The following is a 12686-nucleotide window of genomic DNA, read 5'->3' as shown; positions in this document are numbered from 1 at the left end:
TCACTTCAAAGAGACCAACACGAGACCTGGCTTTGGCTCAGTGAACCTGAGAGATAAAGAGATAGGAGAAAGGGTGGGTGTCGATGAACATGTTGTGCATGTGTGTTTAGCATGTGTGTGTGTGTTGATCTGTATACCTGTAGTGTTTGTTGGTGAGGTAGTCTATAACGGCGGGGCGGATGCGGGCCACGCCCCCCTGGCTGTGGTTCCCTCTTCCTGTGATGACAGAGAGCTGAGGTCGACACAGACCCTGCTCACAATCTACACAGAAAGAGGCCAAAGAAGGCACACACACACACACACACACACACACACACACACACACACACACACACACACACACACACACACACACACACACACACACACACACACACACACACACACACACACAGAGAGAGAGAGAGAGAGAAAACAGTTAACAGTTAACAGTTAACAGGAGCAGCGAGCACACACACACAGAGGGGAAACTTCTGCAAGCGTACTTGTTGGATCTTCTGATCCCTCACATGATTTACATGTACACCACGTAACAATGTTGCCCCTAGTTTCAGTCTAGACTCAAGCTGCAACACTGTTATGCAAACCCACCCAGCTCAGAAACCAACCAACCAGCAATTATCTCTAAATCTATTCCAGACCCAACCTGTTAATAAGAATCACAACTGGACCCTTACCCATAATCAAACCAAAATCAATGTCCTGTTTGGGGTCCTCTTATACAGTTGTAAAAACACACGTTATATCAGCTTGATTCCTTGATGACTTTCACCAGTTTTTACAAGAATTGCTTATAAACATTAAACATAAACTGATGATTAAATGCAATCGATTTATTTACTTATTTTCTTATTTGGCGTAATAACAATGCTTTAGGGTAATTTCTGTATTTTGTCATCATCTGTCTCATCAACAGTGTAAGCCCAATATGTGGCAAAGGGAAGGGTTATCACTGCAATACTTGTTTCAATTCAATATATTTTAATAAGGTCAGAAGAAAATATTTGAAGGAAAAAAAATGTTCACCAGCAGCCCACCAACATCCAATTCATTTTACCCCTGCCTTTGAATTTAAATATATATTAATACCTGACACAGTGTAAAATGCTGACCTACAATGTAGATTTGTCGTCTAACATTAAGACGCCAAACTTTCTCTCTCGTCCTCCTTTTATACTCACACTGTTTGTATACAGTACAGTATATTGTTCATTACCCGTGGTTTTGTCCTGTAAGACCTGGGACAGATGCTGCAGGGCCTCATCTACATGCAGCCCATGGAGGTCCAGGATGTTGCGGGGCAGCAACGATGAGTTGACCCTCTCAAAAATCTGAACTGCTGCACGGTGATTGGCCTCACGCATCCACTTGCCGTGCAGGTGTCCCTACAATATAGGCGATACAAATTAATTAACTGTGAGCTGAGAATTTATCAATAAAAGAAGAGCTGCACCTTCTAAACAAACAAACAAACAAAAGGAAAGCTGAATGAGAACAATGTACAGTATGTTTACCCCCACCCAGTTTATTAAATAAAAACAGAAAAACATTTCAAAATACTTACAAAGAGCTTCACGGGTGAAAATATTAGAGTAAAACATTCAGCTCCTCACCTGCTGTGCGTAAAATGAGGCCACTTCTTTGTGTCCTTGCTTGAAGGCCTCAGCAGCCTTGGTGAAACTCTCGTGCCGTCGGCTCCTCTGTAGGCTGGCCTCGGCCCTGAAGTCCTCATACTCAGGGTCCTCCGTATCCTGATAGTCTGGTTCGATCGACTCCAGGGGCTTCTGCCTCTGACAAATCAAAAAGGGACAGAGTGATACAGACAGCTAATTAAGGGTGGTATACCATGTATCACAAAATGTGAGGTAATACAATCATTGTCAAAATAGCTTCTCTCTCTGCCTGCGTTTGTGAATACCTTTTCCCTGTCCCTGCTGGCTGCTCGGTGGTGGTCGGGCTGAGGTGCCTCTGGGGCGACTACCGTCTTAACAGGCTCATTGTCCAAAAGAGAGCGGAGAAACAGCTCTGTCTGGGTCAGGCTGTAACTACGCAAAGATAAACACATATACACGTTGGTCAGGAGTATAGAACAGTGCTTCAACACATCAGATACATAAGTTTTTTTTTTTGTTTTTTTTTTAATACAGTCTCTCTAAGTTGTTTTCTCACTTGTGGTCTCTGAAGATGACCTGGAGGAAATGCCTGTCAATGGTGGGGAAGAGGGAGTACAGCTGGTTCTCTTTCAACAGGGCGGCTCCGTCACGCCGGTCGAGGTCTGCACGACTTTGTCTGGTCTGAAAGAAGGACCAAGGGTTAGGATGTGGAGAACAGAGAACAACAAGCCAGGATATACTGCAGTCCGCAGGTACAGCGGGTGTGTGTGTGTGTGTGTGTGTGTGTGTGTGTGTGTGTGTGTGTGTTACCTTTTCCACATTCTCCTGCAAAGCCTGCTCCTCTTTTATAATATCCCTGAGAGAGACATGTGGGTGGGACACATTCCAGTGGTCCATTAATGGCATCTGAGCATGGGCCTCTGGTTGGCCGTCCAGTGACGCGTAACCATCTGCACTAATCAGGAAACGTGCTGGCTGTGTCCGCTCTCGTGTCCCAGGCTTGGCCACCTGTGACTCTCCCCAGTGTGCTGAACCTACACATTCAAGAGGTCGACATTCAATGGTTGTGAAGCAAAATGTTGTTCCCAGTAGTTCTTTGCCTGACAGGGACAATAGGGCTTAACACTGTTACAAAGGAAAACTACAACAGTATATAGAGCATCATTCTCAATCTTAATTGCAGGCTTCATTAGGCTTTTGAATTCAGACCCAAACTAACATGTGGATGAGTCATATTCAGGGTTAAACAACTGCTGTGTGTGTGTGTGTGTGTGTGTGCGTGCGTGTGTGTGAACTTACTTTCCTGAAGCAAGTGAAAGGAAAGAGTTGCTTGTCTCTGCCTTTCCTGTAAAATATAATATTCCGTCAATTTAACGAACAGAGACTCACACACAGTAAATCAGAACTGATAGAACTGGTAGACTGATAACTGCATAGAATAGATGCTAAATATTAAACCTGATTTTTTTGGCCACTTGGGTGCAGCAGAAAGCACTGACCTATCATCTCAAGTTAATATGAACTTAGCAAACAGTGATGGAGCAACATTATCATTCATTTGGAGTCATGTTTCTGACCACCTAGTGAATGTAAGACCAATATTCACTCTCTTTTAACTTAAACCTTTTGGTCTCTACCAATTCCTGAGGGAAATATCTGTCTCTTTAGCTGTATAATGACTGTGTCTGCTGTTTGGTGCTGAGCAGGTAGTGTGCAGTGGGTTTTTAGAGCTTTTTCACTGAAAGCAGCTGCCTGCTGAGGCTGAAAACGGTGCTGTGAGAGAGATGAGAGTGAACCAAAAAGGTAAAGTTGTGGGCCGGACAGATAAACAATCAGCGGAACCTAAACTCACATGAAGATGAAGGGAGCTGCATGTTCGGTGATAATTCTCTATGGGTTCACCACTACGAGTGACCACTTTCACATTGTGATTTGATAAATTGTTATTATAAAAATATTAATTATAGCTGCTTTAAAGAGCTCACCTGAATGGTTTCCTTCCACTTCTGGTGAAGCAGTTTAGCCAGGTTCAAGTCCATCTGCACTGTATAGTCATCAGTGGAGCATGTACCTGAATATTGTGGACCGGAAAGGACAGATACCCTTATGTCAGTTCAGAGTACCAGGGAAATATAAAAATATTTGTTTTTATTGGTGCAGCAATTCATTAATGAAACTAAAGGCCTCAGTATGCTTCAAATGCATGTCTTGTCAGATGTAATTTTACAAACCAGACAATCTGATCATTATGCAGCAACTGGCCAGGTGTGGAGCTGTGAAGGAGTTCAACCTTCTGTCAAAAGTTATTCTTATTCTTCAGAAAACTACTTCCAAATGTGAGTGATGGTATCCACATTTGTATGAATAACTGCATCTCATCCCTTTCTATGCCACCTAGTTAATTGAAAGCGTACAGGCCGGCATTGTCATTTGAGTATCAAAGGAAGTGGCTGAAAAGGGTATTTTTCAGTGTGACACCTGTGTGTTAGTTACCTGGGTCTACTCCGACAGGACCAAACAGTTCAGTTAGCTGTAGCGCCAGCTCAGTGGGCAGTTTCAGCTCCACACTCTGAATATCCAGGTGTTGGCTCCTTCTCTCCTCCAAATTCCTCCTTTCAGTCCTCTCCTCCTTCTGCCTTTCCTCTCTCTCCATCTCGTCCAGCTCAGCCTGCAGCAGCCGGTGGACTTCGTCCATGCTAGCAATCTCCTCCTCGATCTCAGTCCTTGACTCTTCGATTATTACTCCATCGTCAAAGCTTCCGACCTGACCGCCGCCTTCTAGGTCAGCTTCTGATGTCACTTTGTGTTCAGTGTTACCACATCTCTCTCCGTCATTTACTGCTTGAGGCAGACAAAGTTGTGTTTGAGGAGATTTTTCTAAGTGTGAGGTTGTATCAGGATGATCTGGAACAGCTGCACCTCCTAAACTTAGCCCATCAGTATTATTGGAGCTCTCATTAGACTCACTAACCGTCCCTAAGGTTGACTGCCAAGTCCCCTCTTCAAACACAGTTGGCCAATCTTCAGGGTGATGCTCATCTAACACATCAGGACATAACCTGGTTTCTACAGCCTTGCCTGAAGCTTCACATAGACTGGATGTGTTGTGGTCTTCATCCCCAGCACCATCCTCCTGCTCTTTCTCACCATCTTCATCTCTGAAGAACCTCTCTCCAGAGTCCAGCAGCAGGTTGGTGGTCCATTCTAGGTCCTGATGGCATTTGTCATACAGATCTTCTAATGTATCAAAACTGACCAGTTTAAAATGGCGGCTGAGAATGCGCAGGCTCTCAAGCCGGTCTTGAGTTGCACCGAGCTCTTTCTCCTCCACCTGTGTGCCTTTCTCATGCACCACACGGTAGGGGACCTCTCTCTGGCCAGATGGATGGACTGCAACCGCTGCAGAAGTGGCAGAGGACAGCTCGGGCACAAAGCGAGAAGAGTCTCCAGACAGGACTGTGATGTCACTAGGGTGGCTGCACGGGGTCACGACAGCTTCATCGGGGCTGTCTTGACGATTGAGACGCCAAAGAAGGCCAAAGTCTTGAGGTTCTGTCTGGGTGGGGCTGCCTGTGTCTACCAGAGGAGGTGGGGAAGGAGGCTGAAGGTGTGCTTCAGATTTGGACTCTGTGAAAAGGTCAAAGTTTGGTTTGAGGCTAAGGCTGGTGTTACAGCTAAGATTAAAATTAGGTTCTGTGTGACTACTGTTTACATCTTGGACTGTGGTATTGGGACAATCGAGAGTATTCTGGGGAGAAGCTGGGCAGTTTTGAGTAAAGGTGAGGGCTAGTTTGCACTGTTTACCTGATCTACGACCCTGACGCTGCTTTCTCTCCTGACTGCCTCCACTGACAGCACTACTTTCTGCTTCCACAGAACCCTCACACACAGGAGTCAGACACACATCACTAATATGACTGCCATCGGCCTCAGCTAGAGTCTCTCTGCCATTCTCTGTGCAGCTATTTGCGTCCATATCAGTGTGACCAGCACCAGACTCTGTACCAACCTCACCTTCAATACTGTGGCTTCCCACTCCATCGTGGCACACATTGGCCTCCACAGTTTTGGAGATAACTAGTGAATCAGCAGAGAGAGCTGAGGGGAGATTTGCTGGGTCGGTTGATTTCAAATCCACAGACTCTGTTTCTCTGCCAATGTCCAACACATTATCAGTCCCTCCTGTGATACAACTCGCTTCATTTTCAGTTTTAAGTCCCTCCAAGTCATCAATTCTTGATTCCCTGACCTTACAAGAGTCAGCTACCTTCCAGTCTAACACACAGTCAGGTAATTCGCCTCTGCTGCTGTTCATGTTTTGTTCTCTCTCCTCAATGTTGGATCTACTGCCATGGGATTTGTCAAACCTGTCACCTGCCTCCTCTTCTTTCTCCAATTCCTCTCCAGAGCTCTGGGAAAGGGAAGGCAAACCGGAAGAGCCGGTCTGAATGGCAGCTACACCCGTCTGAATCAGATCAAGAAGCTTCTGAAACTCTATTACATTGGGTCCTGACTGCACTTTCGCTTCATTTCCGTTAGCTTCTTGAGACACACCCTCAGCTTTCCTCCCATTTCCTTCTTTATGTCTTTCTCTTGTCCTCACCTGTCGCTGCTCAAGGGACCCTTCAGAAGGCCAATCTCCAACAAAATCCAACATCTTAGGCCTTCCCTCCTCTCCCCCATCCCTCACAACCTCAACCACTTCTGCCTCCGCTTCCTTTGTCTTACTATCTGGTTGGTTAGTGTCTTTCACCACATCTGCAGGCTCCAACCTGTCAAAACCAGACCTCCTGCTTGGTCTTTCTCTCCTCACTCTTTGTCCGATAGACTCAGAGAAAGCCACAGGCATTTCGTCCCCACGATGATCATCGTTCATCACCGATTCCACAATACAGTCAGGGATTCTCTGATCTCCTATTGGATGATTCAATTCTAACTGGGCATCCAACTCAGAATCTAATTCCCCCAAATCCATATCATCGTCTCTGTCGGACATTTCAGGGTTTTCCGTGAGTCGTGCAGTGGGTTGGAAATTGAGGGATTCTGTAGATTTGTGGCTGCCATCTTCCAGAATTCCCACCTCACTTGAACGACCAATAGAGGACACATCAGGAAGGGAGGAGAACAGCTGAGATTTCTTACATCCCTCCGTCAATCCAGGCTGCCCTATAAGGTCAGGACAAGGTGTTTTAGAAGACACCATCCTGGAGAAAACAAGAGAGATATGAATGGTACAATTAACATAATTAATGATGGGTACACAATGCCAACATTATGCCTGATTTAGCCCAATGATTTGGGTGATTCATGTTCATTAGATGTGTACAAATGTACATGTTCATTGATTTTACCCACAATGAGGTATTTCTTTTTCTACCAGGTAATATGTAAAAAAGAATTTACGAAGAACAGAGTGACGGAGAACCATCTAAAGTGAAAAGAAACGTAAGACTAGATTATTTGAATATATCCCAAATTAAATAAAAAATGTTTTCAACAACTTTGAGAAATGTGTACTCTCTTTTATTGCAGACACTTGAGTTCAGTGCTTTCTACACAAAAACTAGAAACTAGATACATGGTGGCACTGCAGTGAAATGAAATGTAATGATACAAGGGGTCTAAATCATGGGTCACTAACAGGCAGACCACGGCCCGAGTAAGGACCCAGACGCTGTCCAAAATGGACCCGGACCTATAATCAATAAATTATTAAGGGATTTTAAATTTTGACGATGCGCTTCTATTTTAACCGGCGCAGCTTTTCTAGTCTTTACTGCTTACGGTTTAGCGGCTCAGAAAACTCACAGACCAATTGCATACGAGTTACGCCAGCCCACGTGATGCTACTCAGCCAATCAAATCTGTGCTTTTCAGGCGATAAACATTGCGACTTTTAATACAGACAGGCGAGAGCGGTGAGAGGCGAGTGACAGATGATAAGACGAGTGAACGATACAGGGAGAGAAGACGGAGAGACGATGGAGCGAAAGGGAGAGACACATTATTTATTGTGAAATTGGTTGAGACTGTTAAGTCAAGATGTGAAACAGTTAACAAAGAAAAATGGAATCTCAAGCTGCTGCTACACTTTATTATGTTTTTCTAAAATTAAGCACTTTATTTTAAGATGCACAATTTTTCAAAAGCTATTTTATTTATTTTCTCTATTATATTTTTAAATGTAGCCCTTCTTTTAGTTAATGAGAGAAGAACATTATACATATCTCTATAAATATTGTCAAAATGTTTTTGAATTGTACTTTCTTTATTTGATTTGAATCAACAGTCAGTTGTTGATTACATGCAGACGTTGATACAACTACTAGGCTACTTCAATATATATCACACTAAATCACAACGCAAGTTAGACATTATGATGTTCCGGACCTTTGCTTGAGGAAATTTTCTCTAACTGGACCTCTTCGAATTTTAGTTGAATACTCCTCGTCTAAATCATCAGTTCTCAGTAAAAATCTAAATATTGTGCATCCCTAGTTGACAGACAATTCCACTGCATTTCAGCTGCAAAATATGTCACTCAACATGATTTCCTAACCCCACAGTTATAATCTCGTCCACATATAAACACGTTGTGTTGCTTGCAACTAATTTAGTGGTAGTTTTGCAGTATTCCACATTGACAGTGCCTCTAAATGGAATGTGTAGAGAGTGACCACAGGAGGTGCCTCAGCACAACATCTGCTGTTTGAATTACGTGACTTCAAGAATATTCACATGGACTCTTAAATTAGATGCTGCTCCCTGATATGTGAGTCATAACTGGGTCTTCTTTATCCAAACACAATGTGATACAGATAGTTAAAGCAAATGTCTTGTCTTCAAGACAAACGTTTGTGGGTGAAACTCACTGTGAGCTTCTGTTCTCCAGAACAAGGCGCTGTTTCAACTCAGGCATCTGCGAACCCATGATGGACTGGACTGTGACGAAACGCTCATATCCATTAAGCATGCGTCGGATTGTTTCCACCGGCACATAATGTGAGGTACGTCTACATATGCATATAGACAAGCACAAACAAACGGATACAAGAAATCACAACCGGAATATACAAAAATATGACAGCATTTAGCTCTTTATGTGCAAAAAGTGCTACTGTAATTCCTCCACCTCTCTCACCTCTCCAGTTCTCTGGGCTTGTTCTTCCACCAGGTGTCTGGCTCTCGGAACAACACCTTATATCCATGTTTTAGGGCCTAGGACAGAGAAGGGACCAGTTACTCTTTGTGGCTTTGTGTACCATGTCCAGCCACTTGTTATAACAGCTAGCCCTCAAATGTTATGTAATCCCACAATAAATTTATTTTAGAAATAAAATGCCTCTGTCACTGTTAATACATACAGAGGTATGAGACAAAAGTCTAGTCTAAGTGGGAGTTCAGACCGAAATCAGCCCTGCGTTAAACCTATGCACAATACACAGTGCAGACAGAATAGCCTCATTCAAATGAATGAGGAGACTGCATTTATTCAAGTCTGAACCCATTTAAAGTGTCATGAATTAGATGCTATTTAAAAGGTGTTTTATAAACCTCTTCTCCAGAGCAATTAGTGCTACAGCAGAATCAGCCATGTGAGATCGGTTAACATGCTTTATGTATTGCAGGCAAGTCGACTGACCTGAACCACATAGGGTCTCATCTCCCAGCCCTGCATGTTGGTATTGTCAATGATGATGGGGTTAGCGCCCCTTTCAAAAGCCTCTTTGGCTATGGAATAAAGTTGGCACAAGAGAGACAGCAAAGGAGAAAAAAAATGTTGTTTCAGTGCAACTGGGGTCAAAAAACACAGCACTTACAGGGAAACAATGGCAATCAATTACACAAGATAAAAAAATCTTTTAAGGTTGCAGAGGAACTTTAACTTGCTACTGCTGCATCACTTCTTATAACAACTGTGTATGTGTTGTTTACCTCGTTTATGGTTCCACTCATGGGCCATCCCCAGAGCAGCGGGGTCAAACCGATATTCTCCATGGCGAGTGAAATAGTCGTCAGTGCTCAGTTTAACTCCACCTGGGTTATGTTCTATCAAGGCTCTGCAGACACACACAGATAAACACACACAGCTTTAAAGTGATGTAGCACAGCTTGTGATTGCTGTAGTAAAAGCCCACGACTCTTGGGCAACAGTGGTTGTTATGGTGTTTCTAAATGGATCACTGCTATCTTGAACACTACTTTTGGAGAAAACTTGTGGTTAATCATCTCACCACTGACACATCTGATCTATTTTACATTCAGATAATGTGATTTTGTTAGGTAGCTATCTGTTTAGCAAATATTCACTGCCCTGATTAAAACACATCTGATTTGAACAGGGCCTACAGTGCTACACACAGAGCTGACAACTGTAGTAACTTAAACATTGTTAACACTGGTCTGACCATGTCCATGATTTGTATGTCCAAAGTACATTTTTCACTCCAAACAGCTAAATAACAAGAGTGAACAATCTTGTTATAAAGCCTTAGTATGTTTTCAAGCCAAATGAGTGCTTTCCAATTAATGCTTGTTTCTTATTCTGGCATTACTGGCATGCAACCATAGTCTCCACTCTAATTGTAGCTGTGATGCAAACTGAAAAACTGCACTTCTGAACAGCTTGGTATTTAGAGTATCCCAACATTCTTACCTTGCCAAGGTTGACTTGCCAGATCCTGGAGCACCACGCAGCAGCACAAGGACCCTGCCTTCCAATCGAAGCCTGCTGTACTGGGCAGGAGGCTGTGGGGCAACAGGCAGGGCCCAGGACTTTGGAATAGTAGCAGAGGGTTTGAGAGGTGCTTGGCTGACAGGGCCCTGACTCAGCCAGGGAGAGGCATGCCTGGGTTGGCTGGGCCAGTTGGAAGGCGTTTGAGCCACAGGGGTAATGAATGCTGGCCCCTGGTTTCCATGGACACGGGGAGAAAACACTGGTGCCTCCAGGTTCCAGGGTGATGGTATGTTGCCAAGCGGCTCCTGATTCAACATGTTCAACTTGGATCTTGCTCCTCCGACTATCACTTTGGACGGCATGGCCCCAGCCTTGTCTGAGGGAGTGTGTGATGGGTCTTGCTTTTTATACACCTGGAAAGCCGAGGGACGTCCTGAAGCTGCCAGGTCCAAAGGAGGTTTCGGCTTGTCTGCAGGCATCTCTTTCATCAGATGTGTGAAGTCCACCATTGACTGCTGCTCCTCAGCGATCCCCTCTGTCCAAGTGCTGAGATGGTCGAGCGGAGAGGAAGCTCCAGATATATGCTCTACCAGGCCACTCACTGGGCCTGGCTGCTCAACAGAGGGCCCTCTAGACCCAGGCTGCAGGCTGGACTGAAGCAGCTCAGGAAGGACCTGCTGTGGGAATGGTGGTGGAGGGAAAGAGGACAAATACTGGCTGCTGTGGTGCTCTTCCTTAACGTGCTGCTGTGCAGTTAGTGTCTCTAGCTCCTGATCGACTAGCAGGTCCAGGTCCTCCGTCAGGAGGTTTGTGGAAGGAGGAGAGGAGGGCCACTGTGATGGTTTGGAGGAGTCTGGTCTGGGTTCAGAAAAGTGGCGTGGGCTGAGCAGGGCTGCAGCAGTGCGCTCAAAACCAGAGACAGGAGAAGGTATAGGAGCTGCAACTTCAGCAGCCACAGACAGCTCCAAGAGAGAGTCCATTGCATTTTCAACTAGAACACAAACAGAGAAAACACAGGCAACTAAGAAAAAGAGAAGAATCATTTTACTATATCACATTTAAAACACATGATTCAATGTTTTAACACTTGCTTGCCAGGAATTTGCATGAGCTCACATGAGCTGCGGTAAAAACATAAAGTGCATTAAAAACAACAATAAGACCAAACAAAACAGGCCGTACCCACAAAAATGATAAATACCATTTCATACATACCATTACAGTGACAAGAATAACAACAACACAATTGGTGATTTAGGAATTAAGGACTCAAGTGCCCTCTGGATAAGTGCTGTTACAGTTTATGTTAATGAAATGAACATAAATGAGAATTATTCAGTTGTAACTCAGTTGCAACATAGCTCCACTGTCACCTTTGCCCTTCATATCCTGGACTTTAAACATGACAGTGGAGATTAGTGCAGTGCAGGTACCTATTATAGATTTTTCTGTGTAATTTTGTGTACTCCTATTACTATGCCTGTTCAGACAGGACTCAAAGTCATCTAACAGGGGATTAGTGACATGCCATGGTTTCTTGCCGTTGTGCCCCTCGGGCTCTGGAGCAAGCTTTTACTCTTTTATCAGTCAACAGTTTAAGAGTATGGGAAATGCACTGTAAAGAAATTGATGGCTTTTGTCCGCTATTTCAGTTTTTATTCTGCCTTCCTGACATAAGAATCACTTGGTGACCCTTACTGCCATGTGCGTGAACTCTGTAGCTCATCTAAAACTGGTACAACAGGTAGAAGAGGGTGCGTGTGTTGGTGAAACAAGAAATACAAGGTGCAGTTTTAGATGACTGCTGATACTGATAACACATATGGGACCTCCACTATAAAGTAACCTCGTGTGGTAAAATGCTTCAACCCTGTCAAAAATACACCAACAAGCTGCCCAGCTAACTGGTTAGCAAAGTTGCACTACATAGCATTCCCAAGAGTCTCACAGCAGGTTGGACAAGTGGGCTTCCGTGTTTAGTGCTACCTTTAAAATCACACTCGGACAGCACGATGTATATGACTTCAGGGTCCAGGTGTGAGAACATCTCCTGCATGCTTGTGACGATTGTCTCTTTGACGGAGCTGGAGAGCGAGGTGCTGGATGGAAAGTTGTTCGCCATTGCACCGTCAAATCCCTGAGGTAGTCGGTAACCCGTGCTGTGGCCGAGGCTTCCCCCCTCTGGCGGCCCGCTGGGGACTCTGGCCGGGCTCTGGCCGTTTTTCTTTCTCCGAGGCATTCCGTGGACGAGCTGTAGCCGCCGGTTGCTCTCATTAGCGGCTACACGGAGCTAAGTGAGTAGCTGAGGAGCTACGGTACGGTGGCCTGGAGCTGAAGACATGCTACGGTAGTGTCGAGTAGAGTAACCAAAGTGCCCCAACTCAAGGTTATGAGAT

General features: G+C 44.5%; 1 protein-coding gene across 1 annotated transcript; it reads right to left on the bottom strand.

Annotated features, from left to right (window-relative positions):
* On the bottom strand, positions 1–12608 carry n4bp2 (NEDD4 binding protein 2). The gene is made up of 16 exons (XM_070924246.1): positions 12277–12608; positions 10270–11281; positions 9549–9673; positions 9256–9344; positions 8755–8831; positions 8486–8626; positions 4107–6817; positions 3599–3684; positions 2913–2958; positions 2424–2647; positions 2170–2294; positions 1919–2045; positions 1614–1790; positions 1217–1385; positions 138–261; positions 1–46 (listed from the first exon to the last, which is right to left on the bottom strand). The coding sequence occupies exons 1-16, from the start codon at positions 12527–12529 to the stop codon at positions 1–3; spliced, it is 5532 nt and encodes a 1843-aa protein (XP_070780347.1). The 5' UTR covers positions 12530–12608.
* Between the last annotated feature and the right edge of the window lie 78 nt (positions 12609–12686).

This window comes from Enoplosus armatus, chromosome 2, assembly GCF_043641665.1.
Source record: "Enoplosus armatus isolate fEnoArm2 chromosome 2, fEnoArm2.hap1, whole genome shotgun sequence".
Classification (NCBI taxonomy): Eukaryota; Metazoa; Chordata; class Actinopteri; order Centrarchiformes; family Enoplosidae; genus Enoplosus; species Enoplosus armatus.
The sequence above is the reverse complement of the archived record's forward strand: the minus strand, read 5'-3'. Positions and strand labels throughout refer to the sequence as shown.